The following is a 24,427-nucleotide window of genomic DNA, read 5'->3' on the forward strand; positions in this document are numbered from 1 at the left end:
TGAAAACATAATCAGGGAGTCGTCTTAAACAGTTGATATGTGTTAAGAAATTGTTTTACATGTCATGGTATAATCAGATGGGGTGGGTGGGAAGGGGGTTAATTGAAAAAAAAAAATTTGCTGAATATTATATTTGTTTTTATGTTTTATTTTTCTTTTGGGAATAATTAACGTGCAATTTGGTAGAAGAAATGCTTTAGGGGAAAAAAAAATAAAGAAATAAAATTTAATAAAAAATTAAAAGAAATGTTAAAATTTAAAACAAATTAAGAACAAAAAATATTCATGAAGAAATATTAAAAATTTGACATTAAAATGTACTCATATTAACGGTTATATTAATATCTAAGGTGCTTCAATTATTAAGTAATTTGTTACGTTGCGTTTAGTTATCATAAATTGATTTAAAAAAAAAAAACAAATATAATAATTGTCAATATTATGTCAATATATATATTTTTTTTTATAAGTTTTTTCTTTTCCGTATAAAATTTTACATTTTTATTTTTATTATTTTTTAAGTTAATACCATTCATATGGAAAAAAAAAAAAAACCAGTCACACAATTAATTTTTTTCTTTTTTTTCTCTTTGATGAAAATTTTGTCTTAGAAATTAAAAAAAAAAATTATTATTATTGAATTTTTTTATTGCGCAATTGTAAATATTATTTTTCACACATTGTTTTAATTTATCTATCGCTAATTCCCAATGCGCTTAAAAATATTCAATATTATTGTACTGAATTTCGTTTTTTTTACATAACACTTCCGATACAAATTGTTTCTTTTTTTTTTTCTTACATGTATAAGCCATCCAACTTGCCAATACTATAAAATAAACGCATTGGAAAAATTGAATTATTTGTTTATTATTTATTTTGAATTATTATATTATTTTATATAATTTTATTCCTTTTCTTTCCATAAATTATAGGACTTGTTGATAAATTTTGATGAATGGTAGGTTTTTTTTAATTTTTGTTTTTTTTTCTTTAACAGTGTGTTAGGATAAAAAATGAATATATAAACTAGATTGTATAACGTTTGAAATTAATATTCAAAGTTAAGGTAAAAATATTAAAAGTTGCCTATTGTTAGAATCCAATATTATATCATTATTCATGTATTGAAAACAAAAAACCTAATGAACTAAAAAAAGCATCGACGAATTGAAAACTGTTGCAAATAATTATTGTATAATAAAAAAAAAAGAAAACGTTGTTTCATTATGAGCTCTATGATGATAATATATGATAAAAATAAATAAATAACAAAAAATCCGTTAAAAAGAGAAAATAAATGAGCTATCAAATAATATTTATATTCGAACTAATATTACCAATTTTTAGAGCAACCCAAGTACAACAGAATGAATCACATGTTCCTATATTGCTCCTCACAATTAAATTAAGAAATTAAATATATACTTTCACATAAGTATCATTTAAATATTGAAATATTAACATTTAAATATATATTGAAATTATTTATAAATATGTATAAAAATCCTGATACTCTTGATGGCGAGTATATAATAATAAATTGAGGTAAATTATGTTTTATTCCCATAGATTCAATTATTTATTATAATATTTTATTTTATTACATAGAAGAAAAAGTGACCACCTTTTTCTCCATTATTCTATACTTTTTTTTTCCAGGTACGTATGTCAAATAATTTACAAAAGAGAAAGTTTACTTTCAAGCATTATCAAGTAAACTGAATGAGATTTAGTATTAAGGGATGTTCAAGAAAGGTTAATCCTAGAAAAAAAAAAAAAAACTTTTGGGTACTTGTAGAGTTTGAAAATAATATATATAAATCAACATTAACTTGACGAGTCCTACTAGTTGAAATTTTAACGTTAACCTTGAGCACTGTTCATTTTACGCAGGTGGAGTTCTTCTTCTTCTTTACATTATTAAAAAAAAAAGTCATATAGCTTTTAAACTAAAAAAGTATATAAAATAAAAAAACTTGTTTCAATTATACAATACAATGCCGTTAAAATCTATAACGGAAAACGAATCATAAATATTAATTAAAAATACTATTTATAAAATCATGAATTTTTTTTTTATAAATCACGCGGCTTTTTAAAAAAACCATTTACAGAATTCTTTAAAGTCTAAGCATCTTCCTTTTTTAAATCTCGAGAACCAGGGTTACATCTGAAAATTGTTTAATAACCTCTTTTTACCACAGTTGCTAGAGTATTATAAATTTTTAATTTTCGTTAGTAACAAGGATCACGAGTCTCAAAATAAGAGTTACCAAGTATTTTTTTTATTTTTTTTCTCTTATTTTCTAATTCTCTTCTCTTTATCGTTTTTAAACTGTACAGATTAGTACATACAGACAAACTGCATGTGAAGATAGATGTGTATGTAACTATAGGTACACTGTAAACTGCTTAAAAACAAAAAAAAAAAAAAAAGAGAAAAAGTGCTGTTTTTCATGACTTTTCAGCCAGTGACATTTTCAACTCGGCTGCAGGATCACAGTGGGATTCGTTTGATCTTTGAAATAACTGTGTATTTTATTTTTCTAAGAAAAAAATTGTTATCTGCAGTTGAAATATATTTTTTTTTTCATTTTCTTGGGGAGAAGCAGGGAGAAGGATGGTGAAAACAATTTCTTTCATGTTGTATAAATTAGTTGTGGAGGTGATATTTCTAGCGGTCATCCGTAGTGAAAGAAAACTTCTAATACTTACAAATGTAGTAAAAACGTAGTCAAAAAGGCTGTGACTACACGTCACTATACGAGCAGCTGGTGACTACCAACGATTACAGTTGAAAAAACTTGTGACTACGTGACTACGTTTGACTACATTTCAGCTTAATCAAAAGAATTTAATAAAAATGATAATTACTAATGGAAAAATTAATAAATAATTATAAATATTAAACATATTTTTTTTCATCATGATATTTGATTGGACAGCAAATACGGACAATTTTGATTTCATTACAATCCGAGTCTTGAAATTGTTCGAATTAACTAAGTTCTGATTTAGCCGTATATTGACATTTTTGATTAAGGTTGTTTTTGACGTAATCTTCTTCTGCAATAAAATCCGGATAATCAGTATCAAAATTAACACACAAGAATAGATAGTATATGTACGTTTGTACTTGTATTTTTTAAATTCTTAAATTAAATTTCGATTTTTTTTTCATAGATTTGTACCTTTTAGGAATACAAAATTAATGAAAAAAGAAAATGATTCATTTTCTCAGTGCCGTTTAAAAGATACTCGCTAAAATTACTTCGAAAATTTATGGTTGTCAGCGGGCTGAATTACATTGAAAATCTGAATTTTTACTGCTGGAGTAGTATTAGTGTGTCTGTAAAGATACGCTGGCAACGCTCACACTCGAGGGGCTATCCACAGCGAGATAGAGTGACACCACGACTACAAAATGTAGTCGACTATACGACTGACTACACTCACTACAATCTCGACTACAACCAATAATTTTTTAGCTGATTACAAATGACTTAAATTAAAAAAAATGTGACTACACGACTACAGCGACTACTAATGACTACGTTTTTTTACGGAGGCTAGGAGCCATAGGCTCAGCCGCAGTCTTGATCCATCGGCGAAAAGAAAAAAACGCTCATAACTTACGAACTAAGTAACCGAGAGACTTCGTACTAGGCTCAAAAGAAGCGCATTAAAAAACTCTATCGCCCGCGTAATAGGTTTTTTGCTCTATTGATAATAGTTTTTAATCAAAAAACTAAAATGTAAATTTTGAAAAAATTTTTTTTCTTACTTAAAAATTTGTGGTGTCTAAACTATCCATCAGAGAGTATTTATCACCAGAGGTTTTTTGTTCGTAAATCTTTTTTGTTTTATATTTCATTATTCTTAAATTATTATTTATGTAACTTAAAATAGTACATACGTTTTTATGTGAAAATTTTACAAGTTATAAAAACGGCGCAATAAATAACTCGACGCAAAATCATAGTAGCCCAGGTAGGAGTAAACGATTGTGCCAGGCCTGGTACAAGCTTGTGCACAAGGCTCACATGCTTGTGTCTAGCTTGTTTTGTGCCAAGGCTTGTGCCTCGGGCTTGACTCAAGCTTCCAAAAACGATTTTAAAAAAAATATAAATAAATTATTATGGTTAATCTATTATTATTGTTAATTTCGTTAATTCCGACATTGTTATTTTTTAATTCAGACAATTCTATTAAACGATAATAATTAAACGAAAAACTAGGGACGCGACGCGGGATCGATCCGGGGCCTCTCACGTGGAAGTCCAATGCACTATCATGTCGACCATCGGGGTATTGATAAAAGTGGTCGTCAAAATTTTTTATATAAATAAATTCTATTAAGACTAAACACACAGTCCTCGCGAATGCCTCACACAATAGTCAAAGCCTGATATTTTTTATTTGAAATTTATATTAAATTTATATATCTACTAATTACTATAATTTTTTTTTTTTTGAGTTAAATATATGCATAAGTCAAGTTTCGTGTCGAGCTTGGTGAAACAATGGGCACCAGCTTGAAACAAGGCTGTATTACGAGGCTCGTGTGAGGGCGGGAAAAATCAAAGGGACAGTCTTGTGTCGAGCCTGGATTAACAAGGCTTGTCTAGTGACTGGAAAAACAGGCTTGACACAACCTTGAAATTTTTAATCTTGTGTGAGGCTTGGAACTAACGATTAACACAGGCTTGGTACAAGCCTGGACTAACAAGTCTTGTGCAATGACTGTAAATACAGGCTTGACACGAGCTTGGAATTTTCAACCTTGTGTGAGGCTTGGAATTAACGATTGACACATGCTTGTTACAAGCCTGGACTAACAAGTCTAGTGCAATGACTGTGAATACAGGCTTGACACAATCTTGGAAATTTCAACCTTGTTTAAGGCTTGGAATAACCGATTGACACAGACTTGGTACAAGCCTGGACTAGCAAGTCTTGTGCAATGACTGTAAATACAGGCTTGATACGAGCTTGGAATTTTTAACCTTGTGTAAGGCTTGGAATTAACGATCGTCACAGGCTTGGTACAAGTCTGGAATAACAAGTCTTGTGCAATGACTGTAAATACAAGCTTGACACGAGCTTGGAATTTTTAACCTTGTGTGAGGCTTGGAATTAACGATTGTCACAGGCTTGGTACAAGCCTGGAATAACAAGTCTTGTGCAATGACTGTAAATACAAGCTTGACACGAGCTTGGAATTTTTAACCTTGTGTGAGGCTTGGAAATAACAATCGACACAGGCTTGGTACAAGCCTAGATTAACAAGTCTTGTGCAATGACTGGGAAAATTCTCTGTGCCAAGCTAGGCACATTCTAGTCCACCAAGGCTAGGAAACACAAGCTTGTAACAAGCCTGGCACGGCCGTTCACCCTTGTGGGATCCTACCTGGGAGAGACTTCGTATTATAGGCTCAATTTATGTGTCTCAAAAAACTCTATCGCCCGCTTTGCAAAATTCCTTTCCATTTTTTTGAGAAAAAAAAAAAAAACTATAAAATTGAAAAAAAAAATTCGGATAATTAATTCTTTTTCTTGAAAACCGTTGTTGAGAGAGAAAAAAACCCCTAATGCCGTCACTAGATTTTTTTCAGGCGCATAATTTAAGCCTAATACGAACTCCCTATCTTGATTATAACAAAAGTTATGACTCGCCGAAAAAAAAATAAAAAAAACGGACTAAAAAATGTCATCATAGAGTTGAAATAAAATGTTTATAAGGCTCCAAAAAAAAAGCCTTGATTCGAGTAATGTTATTGTTGATAAACCATTAAATTATATTTCAGCAATAATTCGAAATAATCATGGCCCTAGCCGGAGTATTGAAAATTTTTAATTTTCAACGGGTAACGCGGGCCACACGCCCCAACAAACGTTACCAGGTCTTTTTTATTTTAAGTCATTAACTTCTCAATCTCGTTTTTATCTTTTTTACTGAAACAAATTGAAAAAAAAATCATATGTGCTTTTTCTAATTATTGTATTTATTCATCAACAACAATACAAATGAAATTAAATTGAAAGATTATTAGAAATGTAAATTCGCAGTAGATTTTTTTTTTTTTTTGATCTTATTCTTTTAATGAAATAATTACCTACATTGGTTAGTCAGTATAAGTATAAGTTCTCCACGTAGTAATATGAAATAAAGAAATTATATATATTCATGTTGAAAAACTGATATATTCTTTTTTTTTTTTTTTGGGGAAAAATCATGAATCCTGACCAGGAATGGATCCAGAATCTTGATCTATTTCATATATCCCGAGTGGAAATTTCAGTCCGATTCGGATCCAGGTCGGATCCGGTTTACCTGATTACATATCCGAATCGGATCAGGCTGGCCGGATCCGATTCGGACTGAAAATGTAACGCCGGCTAGGCTCCGAATCGGATCCGGTGAACCGAATCCGGTTACAATAAGGACACCGTGGCTAAATCGGATACCAAATTATGTATCCGAAATTACATTTAAATCGGATCGGATTTTACATTCAAAACGGATCCGATTTTACATCTAAATCGGATCCGATTTTACATCCAAATCGGATCCGATTTAACAACCAAATCGGATCCGATTTTATGCTTAAACTGGATCCGAATTTATATTTAAACCGGATCCGAATTTTGTTTTAAAAAAATTTTGATTTAAAAAAAAAATATATATTTGCTTTTTTCAATTATTTTTTTTAACAATCATTATTAACAATATTTTTATCTTAGAAAATTCAACCTAAACTAAACTAAAATTCCGGATTTTGCGGGGATCGATCTCGGGGCTATTCTGTTTAAAGTCAGCAACTCTATCCTATTGCCCACGGCGGCGTACGTGGAATCGATGAAATCAAAAGTCCTTTACAAGTGTAAAAAGTTATTTCAAAATTACAATAGAAAAACTTGATATGATTAATACTATATATATGCAACAATGTATTTATTGTTATCAAAAAATAAAATGACATTCTGAAATTAATTTTTTTTTTTTTTTTTTCAAATACTTCTAAGTTGGATCCGTTTCAAATCAGGGAAACCGGATCCAGTTAGCCTTAGCCAAACCTGACCGAACCCGGAGATAACTATGAAAAAAAAAATAAAGCCCGATTAAAGTCCGGCAATCTGGATCCGATTCGGATCAGGAAAGAGTAAGGAAAGCCGGATCCGGTTAGCCTTAGCCAAACCTGACCGAACCCGGAGATAACTTTGAAAAAAAAAATAAAGTCCGATTAGAGTCCGGCAATCTGGATCCGATTCGGATCAGGAAAGAGTAAGAAAAGCCGGATCCGGTTAGCCTTAGCCAAACCGGACTGAACTCAGAGATAACTTTGAAAAAGAAAATAAGGTCTGATTAAACTCCGGCAATCTGGATCCGATTCGGATCAGGATAGAGTAAGGAAAACCGGATCCGGTTAGCCTTAGCCAAACCTGACCGAACCCGGAGATAACTTTGAAAAAAAAAATAAAGTCCGATTAAAGTCCGGCAATCTGGATCCGATTCGGATCAGGATAGAGTAAGGAAAACCGGATCCGGTTAGCCTTAGCCAAACCTGACTTAACCCGAAGATAACTTTGAAAAAAAAAATAAAGTCCGATTAAAGTCCGGCAATCTGGATCCGATTCGGATCAGGTAAGAGTAAGGAAAGCCGGATCCGGTTAGCCTTAGCCAAACCTGACTGAACCCGGAGATAACTTTGAAAAAAAAAATAAGGTCCGATTAAACTCCGGCAATCTGGATCCGATTCGGATCAGGATAGAGTAAGGAAAACCGGATCCGGTTAGCCTTAGCCAAACCTGACTAAACCCGGAGATAACTTTAAAAAAAAAATTAAGTCCGATTAAAGTCCGGCAATCTGGATCAGGAAAGAGTGAGGAAAGCCGGATCCGGTTAGCCTTAGCCAAACCTGACTGAACCCGGAGATAACTTTGAAAAAAAAAAATAAGGTCCGATTAAAGTCCGGCAATCTGGATCCGATTCGGATCAGGAAAGAGTAAGGAAAGCCGGATCCGGTTAGCCTTAGCCATAACGGATCCGAAAAGGGTCAGGAAACCCGGATCCGGATTACCTTAGCCATACTGGATCCGATTCGGATCAGGATCCGGCCAAGCCGGATTCAATTTCCACTCGGGTAGTTTGTTAACTAAATATGTAAAAATTTCTTTTATTTTTTCTAATTGTAATCTAATTGTTTAGAGATCCGGATTGGATTAGGGAATACGGATCCGGTTGTAATGAGGACCCCTTAGCAAAATCGGATTGCAAAATGCATTTCCAGATCCGAATTCATACTTAAACCGGCTCCGAATTTATACTTAAATCGGATCCAAATTTATACTTAAACCGGATCCGAATTTTGATTATTTTTTTTAACAATCATTATTAACAATTTTTATATCTTAGAAAATTCAACCGAAATTAAACTAAAATTCTGGAACTTACGGGGATCGATTTCGGGGCTTGTCCGTTTAAAGTCGGCGACAATTTCCTATCGACCACGGCGGCGTACATGGAATTAATAAAATCAAAAGCCATTTACAAGTGTCCCAAGTGGAAATTTAGTTGAGGTTCTGATCAGAACCGGATCAGGGAACCTGATTTCAAATCAGAACCGGATCAGGAATCCTGTTCAGGAATGGATCAAAATGTAACGCTCTTTTTTAGGATTCTGGTCAGAACCGGATCAGGAAACCTGGCCAGATTGTAGGGTTAGAGCCAGGATACCTGAACAGGAATGGATCAGGATTCCTGATCTGAAACGGATTAAGTAATTCTAAAAAAAAAATTGTTTTTTATTATTTGATGTTTTGTAAATCGGTTAACTAATTTATTATACCAATGTTAATGATAAAACAGATTGAACGATAAGATTTTATATACCTAACCATGGAGTTTAACACCTCCATGATACCTAACAATAACTTAAATTACCTAACCACTAGCGGGACGCGAACTCCGAACGCTCAGATTACAACTACAGGCCTTAACACGCGCGGTCATGCCGTCTATCGATGATCTGATGTGATTTTTTGCTTTCATAAATTACATCAGCTAAAAAAAACTTAAATTAGAATTTGCGACGTAAATTTAACGTAAAAATAAAATATAACAATTTGTTAAATTGTCCGTTGTCGATTTGTGTTAAAATTAAAATTAAATCCAAAAAATATTTATCCTGATAGTATTCTTGTCAGAATCTCATCAGGATTCCCTTTTCAGGATATGCTCAGGTTTCCTGGTCTTTTTCTGAACAGGAAAACTGAGTGAAAAAAGTCAATTTGTTTTATATATTTATCCTGATAGTATTCTGATCAGAATCTGATCAGGGTTCCTTATTCAGAATACGTTAAGGTTTCCTGTTCCTTTTCTGAACAGGAAAATTGAGTAAAAAAAGTACATTTATTTGATACATTTATCCTGACAGTATTCTGGTCAGAACCTGATCAGGGAGCCTTATTCAGGATATGCTCAGGTTTCCTGTTCCTTTTCTGAACAGGAAAACTGTGTGAAAAAAGTCAATTTATTAAATATATTTATCCTGATAGTATTCTAGTCAGAACCTGATCAGGAAACCTTATTTAGGATATGCTTAGGTTTCCTGCTCCTTTTCTGAACAGAAAAACTGTGTGAAAAAAGTCAATTTATTAAATATATTTATCGTGATAGTATTCTAGTCAGAACCTGATCAGGAAACCTTATTCAGGATATGCTCAGGTTTCCTGTCCCTTTTCTGAACAGGAAAACTGAATGGAAAAAATCAGATTTTTTTTATTCATTCACCCTGATAGTATTCTACTCAGAATCTGATCAGGGAACCTTATTCAGAATACGTTACGGTTTCCTGTTCCTTTTCTTGATTGATTAAGGTCACCCGACTTAAGGAAATCTTCAGGTATCCTGACCAGATTCGACCCAGAAATGAGTCAGGTTTCCTGAATAAGGAATCCTGTTCCGTTTCCGATCAGGTTCTCAGGTCAAACAGGGCATCCTGAAAATTTTTCCACTCTGGGTAGATAGTTATTTAAAAATTACAATAGAAAAACTTGATATGATTAATGTTATTTATATATAGGCAACAATGTATTTAATATTATCAAAAAATAAAATGACATTCTGAAATTAATTTTTTTTTTTTTTTTTTCAAATTTTTCTAAGTTAAATCCGTTTTAAAACAGGGAAACCGGATTCGGCTTATACCTTACCCAAGCCTGACTAAACCCGGAGATAACTTTGAAAAAAAAGTTACACTTCGATGTAAGTCCGGCAATCCGGATCCGATTCAGATCAGGAAAGAGTAAGGGAACCCGGATCTGGCTTACCTTAGCCAAACCTGACTCAACCCGGAGATAACTTTGAAAAAAAAAATAAAACTCCGATTAAAGTCCGGCGCCCCGGATCCGATTCGTATCCAAAAAGAGTCAAGAAACCCGGATCCGGCTTATCTTAGCCAAACTTGACAGAACCCGGATGTTGACTTCGAAAAAAAAGTTACACTTCGATTGAAGTCCGGCAATCCGGATCCGATTCGGATCAGGAAAAAGTAAGGGAACCCGGATCCGGCTTACTTTAGCCAAACCTGACTCAACCCGGAGATAACTTTGAAAAAAAAAATAAACTCCGATTAAAGTCCGGTGTCCCGGATCCGATTCGGATCTGAAAAGACCCTGGCGGAAATGGTGAGAGCTAAGCCAGAAGAAAACAATATCGCTTTTGTCGCCAAAGCCAGAGCAAAACCAGAGCAAAGCCAGAGATAATAAATACAAAATATTAACGATATCAAACGTGAATTTGGGCTTTATATAGATATATTATTTAAATTAAATTATTATTTGACTTATTTTTAGCGATAATATTGATGTAGAGATATGAATATAAGGAAAACAAGTAATGCAAAAGTTGACAGATTTTGACATTTTGAGGTTGACTTAAATCGGCTAAACACAAAAATCCCTAGCGTGAAGCAATAGTAAATCCAGACCTTTTCCAGAGTAAAGCCAGACCTGTGAAAGATTTATATTGGCATTAACTATTTGCCAATATTATTAATAATTTTAATGTAGAGACTTTTATTATTAAAATAATTTCGTTGAAAACACGACTGGCCGCTAGGTAGCCAGCCGAGTAGACTTGTAAAAAGGACATTTCTTTATAACAATATCACTAACTATTAATAAACAATATTAAATTAATGAATTTTAATGACTTTTAGAGACTTTTTTATTGTTAGTGCTATTGTTATAAATAAATGTCTTTTTTACAAGTCTGGCTTTACTCTGGCTTTGCTCTGGCTTTTGTCTGGTTTTACTCTGGCTTTACTCTGGCTTTCCTCTGGCTTTTGTATTGCTAGAGATTGATGTGTTTTTTTTTTTTTTTAAGCGAAAAATTATAGTTTTAAGAATAAAAAAGTCTCTAAAAATCATTAAAATTTATTAATTTGATATTGTTTATTAATAATTAGTGCTATTGTTATAAATAAATGTCTTTTTTACAAGTCTGGCTTTACTCTGGCTTTTGTCTGTTTTTACTCTGGCTTTACTCTGGCTTTTGTATTGCTAGAGATTGATGTGTTTTTTTTTTTTTTTCAAGCGAAAAATTATAGTTTTAAGAATAAAAAAGTCTCTAAAAATCATTAAAATTTATTAATTTGATATTGTTTATTAATAATTAGTGCTATTGTTATAAATAGATGTCTTTTTTACAAGTCTGGCTTTACTCTGGAAAAGGTCTGGATTTAGTATTGCTTCACGCTAGGGATTTTTGTCTTTAGCCGATTCAAGTACCGACGTGAACCTAGAACCGCCGTTTGTCTATAAAAATCGTAGGTAGGCTGATTCGACGCGTCTTGAATTGTAGTTAATTGTAGTGAAAAGTGTTTTAATTGTAGTTAAAAAAATAAGGGTTAAATAAAGGGTTAAAAGTAAACTTTTTTAAAAATAGCCTTAGGACATTGCAAATAGGTCAAAAAGCTTCGTTTGGAATTGTAGTTAATTGTAGTGAAAAGGGTTTTAATTGTAGTTCAAAAAATACTTGTGAAAAATTAAAATTAAAATTCTGGAGCAAAACTCATATTAATTTTTCTAGTTATCTCTAACAGTCGTACATAATCTCTTTAGATGCGTCCTGAATTGTAGTTAATTGTAGTGAAAAGGATTTTAATTGTAGTTCAAAAAATAAGGAATAAATAAAGGGTTGACTTATCAACTTTTTTGAAAATAGTCTTAAGACATTGCAAATAGGTCGGATAGTTTCGTTTGGAATTGTAGTTAATTGTAGTGAAAAGGTATTTAATTGTAGTTCAAAAAATACTTATGAAAAATTAAAATTAAAATTTCGGAGCAAAACTCATATTAATATTTCTAGTTATCTCTAAAAAATTGTACGTAGTCTCATTAGACGCGTCTTGAATTGTAGTTAATTGTAGTGGAAAGGATTTTAATTGTAGTTAAAAAAATAGTGGGCAAAGAAATTGTAGGAATTTTAATATGAATTATTCTACAAAATTTATTCCTTATTTTTTAAACTACAATTAAAACCCTTTTCACTACAATTAACTACAATTCCAAACGAAGCTTTTTTAACTATTTGCAATGTCCTAAGGTTATTTTTGAAAAAGTTTGCTTTTAACCCTTCATTTACCCTTTATTTATTCAACTACAATTAAAATCCTTTCCACTACAATTAACTACAATTCAAGACGCGTCTAATAAGACTACGTACAATTTTTTAGAGATAACTAGAAATATTAATATGAGTTTTGCTCCGAAATTTTAATTTTAATTTTTCATAAGTATTTTTTGAACTACAATTAAAACCCTTTTCACTACAATTAACTACAATTCCAAACGAAACTATCCGACCTATTTGCAATGTCTTAAGACTATTTTCAAAAAAGTTGATAAGTCAACCCTTTATTTATTCCTTATTTTTTGAACTACAATTAAAATCCTTTTCACTACAATTAACTACAATTCAGGACGCATCTAAAGAGACTATGTACGACTGTTAGAGATAACTAGAAAAATTAATATGAGTTTTGCTCCAAAATTTTAATTTTAATTTTTCACAAGTATTTTTTGAACTACAATTAAAACCCTTTTCACTACAATTAACTACAATTCCAAACGAAGCTTTTTGACCTATTTGCAATGTCCTAAGGCTATTTTTAAAAAAGTTTACTTTTAACCCTTTATTTAACCCTTATTTTTTTAACTACAATTAAAACACTTTTCACTACAATTAACTACAATTCAAGACGCGTCGAATCAGCCTACCTACGATTTTTTTAGACGAACGGCGGTTCTAGGTTCACGTCGGTGATTCAAGTCAACCTCAAAATGTCAAAATCTGTCAACTTTTACATTACTTGTTTTCCTTATATTCATATCTCTACACTGAGAGAAATTTTAACTAAAAATTACAAACGTATAAGAAAAAATTACAAAGCGAATAGTAAAAACTGCGTTCCTCCGATTATTTGTAAGGATTATTCGTATATTGATAAATAATTTTTACAATAAAGTTATGTAAAAAATTTGGCCATTGACTATATACAACACTAAGCCATAAAAATTACATAATTTTATTGTAATTTCTCTTTAAAAAAAATGACTAAATTCACGATACTCACAAGTAAATTCTAGCAGACTGAGAATTTACCCACTACCGGTTTTAGAATTTACTATATTTTATTATAAATTTTATTTAAAAGTTGGACATTTTTTGTGCTAAGTTCGGCAGTTTGTGCTAGATTCACGGAGAACGGCAATCAATTCCCGGCAACATTTTTTCTTTTCTCTTTACACGGTCAAAACTCGAAAACTAATTGATAAATAGAAAAAATTCATTCTTGATAAATTGTTCAGAAATAAATTACCAACAATAAACCTCGCTTAACCCCATACCTAGCTTCAACAGATCAGGCTGTAGAAATGCTTGAAATTACATGACAATTCAATCATTTGTTCAATCAGTCGGCCATCTTTGTATTATTTCGCCTCACAACCAGAATTTTTACAAAGCGATATAGTAAAAAATATTTAAGTCTATGCTAACTTTTATATGTGTACATGATAAATTTTATTATATGTATTAGAATATTTATTAAATTGTTCAGTATTTTTTATTTGAACTTATAATATTTTTTATCGTTTCCTCAAAACATGTATGTGCTTTATTTTAATTAACTCATAACTCATTATCTAAGACATTAATCAAAAAAAGTAATTCTTTATAAATTGTTTAGAATTAAATTCTCAATAATTAACTCCACTCAACCCCATGTCTATCTGCAATATATAACGATGTACAGAGACTTGAAGTAACATAACAATTTTTTGACAGTGTGTGACATTTTACATAATTTTATTGTAGAATATCATCTCTCGCGGCCAATCCCAGAAATAAAACAAAAATTACAAAGCAGTATAGTAATTTCTATTCAACATGGGTTTTAATTTTTAGTTAAAATTTCTCTCAGTGTACATCAATATTATCGCTAAAAATAAGTCAAATAATAATTTAATTTAAATAATAGGTATATCTATATAAAGCCCAAATTCACGTTTGATATCGTTAATATTTTGTATTTATTATCTCTGGCTTTGCTCTGGTTTTGCTCTGGCTTTGGCGACAAAAGCGATCACGCCAGTTCTGCCAGGGGAGTCAGGTAACCCGGATCCTGACTGAACCCCGAAATAACTTAGAAAAAAAAATAAAGTCCGATTCAGATCAGGACAGAGTAAGGAAAGCCGGATCCGATGCAAGCCCGTTTACCCAGATCCGATTCGGATCCGAAAAGCGTCAAGAAACCCGGATCCGGCTTACCTTAGCCAAACCTGACTGAACCCGGATGTTGACTTCGAAAAAAAGTCACACTTCGATTTAAGTCTGGCAATCCGGATCCAATTCGAATCAGGAAAGAGTAAGGAAAGCCGGATTCGGTTAGCCTTAGCCATAATGGATCCGAAAAGGGCCAGGAAACCCGGATCCGGATTACCTTAGCTACCCCGGATCCGATTCGGATCAGGATCTGGCCAAGCCGGCGATTCAATTTCCACTTGGGTGGGTCAATTTGGGAGAAGTTCGGAGTAACCGTGGAGAAATTCGGAGAAAATTTTTCACCCAGGATATCTCCTCAAACGGATAAAAAACGTGCTATAAATAATGTTTTTAATGTAAAAAACAATATATGTTTATAGTTATACTATTCATATTGTAATGAGTTAAAACGCTCCTTATATCGAATTTAGTATACAAATATGCTTTGTATACTATAGTACATGCGATTTTTGTTGTGTTAACAACACGCAATATATTCTTTAATATAACATTCTTCATTTTGTAGATAATCTTTAATATGATTACTTAAAAGATAACCGAGTAAAAAAAATCTATATAAAAAAAAATTTGACAAGCGCCATCAATCGCAAAAAAAAGCCTTAAATTGTATAAAATTTGCCCTGTGAATACGAATGCGTACAGTCTTTTCCTAAATTCTCTAAACTTCAATTAATTATTTCAATACCTGAAAGTGTTACTATAAATTTTAATTAAATAAATAAATAAAAAAAAAACAAACACTTTACTGATGTTAAAAAAAACTATAAGAATATTAATAATATTATATTTATGTTAATATAAAATATTAATCTTGCTCGCTGTTTTTAGATTCAGGAATACAAGTCAACCATTCCTAAACTTATTTGAATAAATGGAGATTCTTGGCGCCATTTATCAGCTAATCAATTGTGACTCAAAAACGTCACAGTAGAGGGGCTGCAGATCGCCAGCTTTTTCTTGCTCTCTTTTCCACCTCATTCCACCTCTGCTCAAATAAAACAGCTGTCTGGAGTACCTCTGACCGCTGACGTCTGAACAGTTGTGTGTGTCGTGGAGTGTATCGTCAACTCAGTGTACATAAAAAAATATAAAATTCCAGACCTTTACATTCTTCCAAAACTCCATCCACCAACATATATGTAATAATCAGAATAACAAATCAACCCTTGACCTACCAAAACATATTCAATACTGCGTCATGTAAAATGTAAATAATTGTTCTCCAACAAATTAATATCATAAGTCTGATTAAGTCTATATATTTATTGAGTCAAACATATTGTGTTTTTTTTTAAATTTTTTTTTGTTATTGTACATTGAAACGAGATACATAATAAATAAAAGAAAAGAAGTTGATATACCGGCTTTATTATGTCTATTTTACGTGTGAAAATGATTTAATTTCTCAGTGGTTACGTGATTTTTATTATTATTCAATTACTTTCTTTTCGTTAATCTGGATACGCGAAATATAAAGTAATAAAGATGACTACAAGGGAGCTGTACGTTAAGGTAAATAATCTCAGTGACCTAAATTTATTTTTTTTCAGAACACATAGTGTTATTAAACTGTTTATTAAATTTTTTAAATTATCCAAATGTTATTTAATGTAGGTATTAATGATACCTATAAACATTTTTTATTTATCACTATTAACATAATAAATTTTGTTATAATTATTGTTAAAAAAAAGTTGCACTTTTATTCTGGTATAAAAAATCAATTTCATACTGAATCATATTTATGTCAATAAAAATGTAAATAAAACTTTTTTATTTAATTTCCTATTACATTTACTATTGTGTTGATATTTGCCTAGATTAAAATTGTTTTAATAAATTAATATAATAAAAATTTTTTTTTAACAAAAATCTAAATGAATTATGTATTAGCAATTTTTTTTTTGTTAGACTGTTTATGTGTGTTTTTTTTTTGAGGCTTCTTTACACAACTGATTATCACATACGTCATAACTTATATTTATTTATTTTATTTTTTCATTTAAAGTTAAGGATTTAAATAATTGATATTAATACCTACCAAGTTTTTAAAAATTTTAAATATATTTTTTTCCAATATTAATTTTATTATTTAAATTTATTTTCAACTGATGAATTGTCAGCTAGTAAGTCATGATAAGATATCATGAAAATAAATACTCCAGTGGGCGGCTGTACTTCCTCAATATTTTTTTGCTGATATTTGTATAAAAAAAAAAAAAAAAACAAACAATCATTTATTATTCATGTAGTTTTTTTTTTTTTTTTATTACAACATTATCATGTTGAAAAAAAAAAAATTTTTGCTGATAAGAAACAGTCGTCACTGGAAAAAGTATGATAAGCCACGAATAATAATAATAATAATATTATTATACTTGTGAATTCATTGCAACAATTATTATCCAGCAGATCAGACAGGCTATTAAATAAGAAATAATAATAAATAAAGAAATTTTCACAGTTGATGTACTACTTAAATACCGCAACGAATATTTTCATTAGACCACAAAATCATTATGATTTAATTTTATTATATTGATGATTTTTAATTATAATGTTTTTTCTTGAAAAATATAAAACGGATTTATAAAAAATATAAAATTATAAAATAGTAATAATAGTTGATTTTATTGGAACAAAATTTTCCCATGCTCTAAATTTTGTTGCGCGACATGAATGCGGAACTTTATATACCTTTCATTTATTTTTATTTTTTTTTCTTTCTTTGTTGTTTTTTTTTTATTTCACTTATATTATATCTGAATGTACCGTTAAGGATTCAGAATCAACCATCAGACGCCAATGTGAATGGTTCAAATATGTACAAATCTTGTTATCCATTTAATCGTAATTTTTATTTTCTGTATATATTATATATGTATGTTTGAAAATTATTTATTTTTTTTTTTTCTTCATAATGAAAATAAAACTGATTACTAGATAAATAAATTAAAATAAATAATGAAATTTTATTAGATTAAAATCGATGTATAAATAAATATAAAAATAATAAAACAATTTGTTTCCATTTCAGGGTGGTAGAGTATGGATTCAACATCCAGAAAAAATTTGGGAAGGTGCTGTTCTTGTTGAAGATTATCAATCAAGTAATGGTACTTTAAAATTTTGCCGAGAAGAATCAAATAAAGTTGATTGTATTGAAATAAAAACCGACAATGATCTTCCACCTTTGAGAAATCCCGATATTCTTATTGGTGAAAATAATTTAACATCATTATCATTTCTTCATGAACCAGCTGTACTTTATAATTTACAAATAAGATTTCAACGTCATTCGATATATACTTATTGCGGTATTGTTTTGGTTGCGTTTAATCCCTACAATGAATTACCAATATATGGTAATGATACAATTTGGGCATACAGAGGACAGGCAATGGGTGATTTGGAACCACATATATTTGCTGTTGCTGAAGAGGCATATACTAAACTTGAAAGAGAATCACATAATCAAAGTATTATTGTATCTGGTGAATCAGGAGCTGGTAAAACAGTATCAGCAAAATATGCAATGCGTTATTTTGCAACTGTTGGTGGTTCATCAACTGAGACACAAATCGAAAAAAAAGTATTAGCATCATCACCACTTATGGAAGCATTTGGTAATGCTAAAACTACACGTAATGATAATTCATCAAGATTTGGTAAATTTATTGAAATACATTTTAATAATAAATATAATATTATTGGTGCAAGTATTAGAACATATTTATTAGAAAAATCACGTGTTGTATTTCAAGCGAATGATGAAAGAAATTATCATATATTTTATCAATTATGTGAAGCGGTAAATAAAACAAAAACAATGAAAGATCGTTTATCAATATTACAAATTAATGATGGAATGAATTTTAATTATTTAAATCAAGGTAATAATTATTATATTGATCGTCTTGATGATTCATTAACATTTCAAGATACAGTTGCTGCACTTGGACGTCTTGGATTTGATGAAAAACAACAAGATGAAGTATTTAAAATTCTTGCTGCAATATTACATATTGGTAATATTAATATTATTGAACAAAATAATCAAAATAATAATCAAGATACAGATGGTTGTTTTATTGATAAAAATGATAAAAGTTTAAATATATTATCAAATTTAATTGGTATTGATATATTAGAAATGAAAAAATGGCTGTGTCATAGAAAAATTGTATCAATGAAAGATGAAATATTAAAACCAATGAATGTTGAACAAGCAATTGGTGCACGTGATGCATTAGCTAAACATATTTATTCTGAATTATTTAATTTTATTGTATATGGTATTAATGAATCATTAAAAAGTAAAAATAAATATGGTTCATTCATTGGTGTATTAGATATATATGGTTTTGAAACATTTGAAAAAAATTCATTTGAACAATTTTGTATAAATTATGCTAATGAAAAATTACAACAACAATTTAATCAGCATGTATTTAAACTTGAACAAGAAGAATATTTAAAAGAAGAAATTGAATGGACATTTATTGATTTTTATGATAATCAACCATGTATTGATTTAATTGAAACAAAATTAGGTATATTAGATTTACTTGATGAAGAATGTCGTATGCCAAGAGGATCAGATGAATCATGGACTGAAAAATTATATATTAAATGTAATAAATCAAAACATTTTGATAAACCAAGATTTGGAACAAATTCATTTTTAATTCATCATTTTGCTGATCTTGTTGAATATGAAACATATGGTTTTTTAGATAAAAATCGTGATACTGTTATTGAAGAACAAATTGATATATTACGTACAAGTGATAATAAATTATTGCGTCAATTATTTACTGATTGTTTACCAAAATTAACTGTACCAAATCAATCTAAAATTAAAATATCAGCACAAAAACCAATACAACAATCATTGACAATGCCAAAACAAAATAAAAAAACTGTTGGTTCACAATTTCGTGATTCATTAAATGCATTAATGTCAACATTAAATGCAACAACACCACATTATGTACGTTGTATTAAACCAAATGATACAAAAGAAGCATTTGAATATAATCCAATACGTGCAATGCAACAATTACGTGCATGTGGAGTATTAGAAACAATTCGTATATCAGCTGCTGGTTTTCCAACTCAAAGAACATATTTTGAATTTTTTCAACGTTATCGTTGTTTGTGTCCATTTAAAAAAATTCAACGTGATAATTTACGTGAAACATGTCGTATAATATTATCAATTTATATTAAAAATGAAGATAAATTTAAATTTGGTAAAACAAAAGTATTATTTCGTGCTGGACAAGTTGCTTATTTAGAAAAATTAAGAGGTGAAAAACAACGTGATGCATGTATGATGATACAAAAAATGATACGTGGATGGATATATAAAAATCGTTATATATCAATTAAAAAATCAATACTTGGATTACAACGACATTTAAGAGGTTGTTTAGCTCGTAAAAAAGCAAATAAAATACGCCATGAACGTGCTGCAATTAAAATACAAAAATTCATACGTGGATGGCTAGTTAAAAGAAAATATATAAATATTAAAAAAACAATAATTGGACTTCAAAGATATTCACGTGGTTATTTAGCACGTAAAAATTATGAAGTACTTAAAGATAATGCAGCAGCATTGACTGTTCAACGTTTTGTACGTGGATATTTAGTTAGACGTGCTTGTCAGCAAAAAATTAAAAATATAATTATTGTACAGTGTACTGTAAGAAAATATTTAGCTAAAAAAATATTTAAAAATTTAAAAAAAGAAGCAAAAAGTGTTGAACATGTTAAATCACTTAATAAAGGTCTTGAAATGAAAATAATATCAATGCAACAAAAAATAACTGAAATAAATAAAGAAAATAATGCATTAAAAATTGTACAAAATGAAAATATTGATTTAAAATTAAAATTAGATAATATGAAAACATATGAAATGGAAAATAAAAAATTAATAAATATATTAAAATTAAAAGATATTGAATTATTAAAAATGGAAGACATAATAAAAAAAGAACAAGATGAAAAAATGGATTTATTAAATGAAAATGAAAAATTAAAACAAAATAAAGATAATGAGTATAAAAAACTATTTGAAGAAACTGAAAAACTTAAGAGAGAATTATCAATTGCAAATGAAAAAGTTAGTACAAATCAAAAAGGTGCTGAAGAAAATTTAAAAACACGTCTTGAACAAGAAAAAGATTTATTATTACTTGATCAAGATCAGGATCGTGGTGCTTATCAAAAACTATTAAAAGATTATCAGGAGCTAGAAGAACATGCTGAAATATTAGAACGTAAACTTGCATTACATGTACCAGGTCATGCAAGATCATTATCAAATGCATCAAGTACTGGTACATCACAACAAGCAGGTGATGATCAAAATATTGATTTTGGTTATGGTTCAGTAAGATCAACATTGTCATCATCAACAGCATATTCACGAGTTGAAACAATTGATTGGAATCAAAGAAGATCAGAAAGTCCTCCCGAAATTGATGGACAAACAACAAAATTACCTCAAGATATAAATAGTACAAATGAAAATATTCGACAAGCATCAATTGACATTGGACTTGTATTAAAACTTCAACAAAAATTAAAAGATGTTGAAAGTGCTAATGGTCGACTTGTAAGAATGGTTGAAGATCTTGAAAAAGATTATCCAGAAGATTTATTAAGAACACAAGATGCATTCAGACTTCAAGAACTTGAAATGGAAAATTCACAATTGAAAAATAATTTAAATGCACTGAGAAAAACTGTTACTGAAGCTGATACATCAACGGTACAACAAAATTTAATGGAACAATTTGAAGCATTACAAGAAGAACTGGAAAGAAGACGTGAAGAATGTATACAACTTCATAGTGTACTTGCTGATAATACAAAAAGAATGAAAAATCTTGGTTCAAATTATGGTAGAGATGTTGATATTGTCAATGAAGATGGTGAATTAATACTTGCTTTTGAAGCACAAAAAAAAATTAATCGACAACTTGAAGATGAATTACAAAGTAAAGAAAAAGGCTGGAGAGATCAGAGAAATGAATGGCGTGATGAAATTGATAGACTTCAAGATGAAATACAAAAACAACAAAAATTATTAAGTGTTAATTTGAGTCAAACACCACAAACACAAACTGAGGCATTTTTACAGCATGAAGTTGCTAGATTAACATCTGAAAATTTGGTAAGTTTTGTATTTATTTAACAAACAAAAAAAAAAATGCAATAAAATACTTTTAGTATATATTTATAATCATTGTTTTTTTTTTTTTTTTCTTTTTCTCAGGAACTTCAAGAGAGATTTGACAAAGTTTTTGAAGAAAATCAAAAGCTCAAAAAACGATGTCGAATACTTGCAAAACGTCTTCGTGATGCCGGCCGTAAGTATTTTTTAATTATTATTTATATAAAAAATATATTTTAGTTGAATTTTTTAATATTTATTGGGACACTTTTTAATAAAAAATTAATATTGGTTAATTTTTATTACTATAATCTTTTATCAAATTTTTGCATTCAAAAAGATGAGGATAATGAAACGAGGGATATCCCTGAACCAAAACCACGTCTATTTATGATAACTGGTGCCGGTGAGTCTAAAAGTGTTATCTCTGATTACACTTGACTACAAAACCAGACATCCAGAAAATCAATCATATCATGAATCATTAGCTTTTTTATATTTTATTTATTAGTTACTTAAAATTGTTCATTTGGCTCAATTAGTATCAAAAATATTTTTATTAAAACAAAATGTGTTTTTTTTTTCAACAGTACCAGATAGCTCAGATGCACCATCAAATCAATCGGACAATTCAGCTCAATCATCATCAACAATAAATGGTACTATAATGCCAGCAATAAGAAAAAAAGAACGTGAATACGAAGGAATGTTTGAATTCAAAAAAGAACATATAACAGCAATCATACGTAATCTTGTTGTTGATTTAAATCCAAAAATAGCAGTAACATTATTACCAGGTTTACCAGCGTACATTATATTCATGTGTATACGTCATACAGATTGTATTAATGATGATGAAAAAGTACGTGGTTTATTAACATCATATTTAAATGCTGTAAAACGTGTATTAAAAAAACGTAGTGGTGATTTTGATTCAGCTGTACTTTGGTTAAGTAATACACTTAAACTACTTCATAATATGAAACAATATTCTGGTGATAAACCATTTCAAATTGAAAATACACCACGACAAAATGAACAGTGTTTACGTAATTTTGATTTGAGTGAATATCGTGTTGTTCTTAGTAATGTTGCACTTTGGATATTTAATAGTAATATTATGACAATTTTGAAAGAAAGAATACAAGCATTAACAGTACCAGCAATACTAGAACATGAAGAAATAACTGGATTAAATTCAAATAAACCTGGTAGACCAAGATCATCATCAATGGGTGAAGAGCCAGAATCAACACAACAAAAAATGGATAAATTATTAGATGAATTATTTGCTGTTCATAAAACCGTATTATATCATGGTGTTGATCCTGAAATAATAATGCAGTTATTTAAACAATTATTTTATTTTATGTGTGCTGGTGCACTTAATAATTTATTATTAAGAAATGAATTGTGTCATTGGACAAAGGGTATGCAAATAAGATATAATTTAAGTCATTTAGAACAATGGGCTAGAAATCAGAATTTATCACCGGCTGCTGAAGCATTACAGCCAATTATTCAAGCTGCTCAATTATTACAAGCAAGAAAAACTGATGAAGATGTTAATTCAGTTTGTGAAATGTGCAATAAATTAAGTGCTAATCAAATTATTAAAATATTAAATTTATATACACCAGCTGATGATTTTGAAACAAGAGTGCCAGTTAGTTTTATTAAAAAAGTACAAGCTAAATTAGACCAACGGCAGGAAAATAATGATCAGGTAAAATTATATTTTTTTATTGATTAATTTATATTATTTTTCATTAATTATATTTTTTTATTTTACTTTATTTTTAGCTACTTATGGATCTGAAATATTCTTATCCGATTCGATTTCCATTTAATCCATCGAACATACGCCTGGAAGACATTGAAATACCAGAAGTTCTACATCTACCTATGCTCAAAAAGGTTTAAGTTTCAACTTAATATTGCAATTATTGCAAAAAAAAAAAAACAGTAATATAAAAAAAATATATCTACTGATTATTTCATAGTGCAAATGAATAAAATACATTGCACATTTATAGTTTTATTAATCATGTACAAATTTATTAATTTATTTTTTCTATAATTTATTCTGTACTTAAAATCATGGCATGAGTACTTGTTTACATTCAAATTTGTTTTAAATGTATGACTTAAAAGAATATGTATAGTAGGATCTATTGGACATGATCAATTCCATAATTTAATAATACAGCTGTTAGTTAGCTTGCCATTCCTAATTTTTTGAGGTAAAGAATTTTTATGCATTTTATTTTTTGTGATATTCCTGGAAATTAAAAAAAAAAGAATAATTGCTAAAAATTAATATCATCGCCTAATTAAATAAAAAATATATAATAATACATAAATGATCTTTTAGGAAAAAAAAC

General features: G+C 29.6%; 1 protein-coding gene across 3 annotated transcripts; it reads left to right on the forward strand.

Moving 5' to 3' along the window:
* Positions 1–15,830: 15,830 nt before the first annotated feature.
* On the forward strand, positions 15,831–24,047 carry LOC122849301 (unconventional myosin-Va). 3 transcript variants are annotated; one of them, XM_044147993.1, is made up of 6 exons: positions 15,831–16,366; positions 17,892–22,043; positions 22,146–22,239; positions 22,384–22,449; positions 22,634–23,769; positions 23,847–24,047. In XM_044147993.1, the coding sequence occupies exons 1-6, from the start codon at positions 16,340–16,342 to the stop codon at positions 23,964–23,966; spliced, it is 5,595 nt and encodes a 1,864-aa protein (XP_044003928.1). In that variant the 5' UTR covers positions 15,831–16,339; the 3' UTR covers positions 23,967–24,047. The 3 variants fall into 3 exon arrangements, with proteins under 3 accessions (XP_044003928.1, XP_044003935.1, XP_044003943.1); XM_044148008.1 differs by lacking the exon at positions 15,831–16,366 and adding an exon at positions 17,643–17,735; XM_044148000.1 differs by lacking the exon at positions 22,384–22,449 and having other exon boundaries at positions 15,856–16,366.
* The last annotated feature ends 380 nt before the right edge of the window (positions 24,048–24,427 follow it).

Source organism: Aphidius gifuensis, linkage group LG1, assembly GCF_014905175.1.
Source record: "Aphidius gifuensis isolate YNYX2018 linkage group LG1, ASM1490517v1, whole genome shotgun sequence".
Taxonomy (NCBI): Eukaryota; Metazoa; Arthropoda; class Insecta; order Hymenoptera; family Braconidae; genus Aphidius; species Aphidius gifuensis.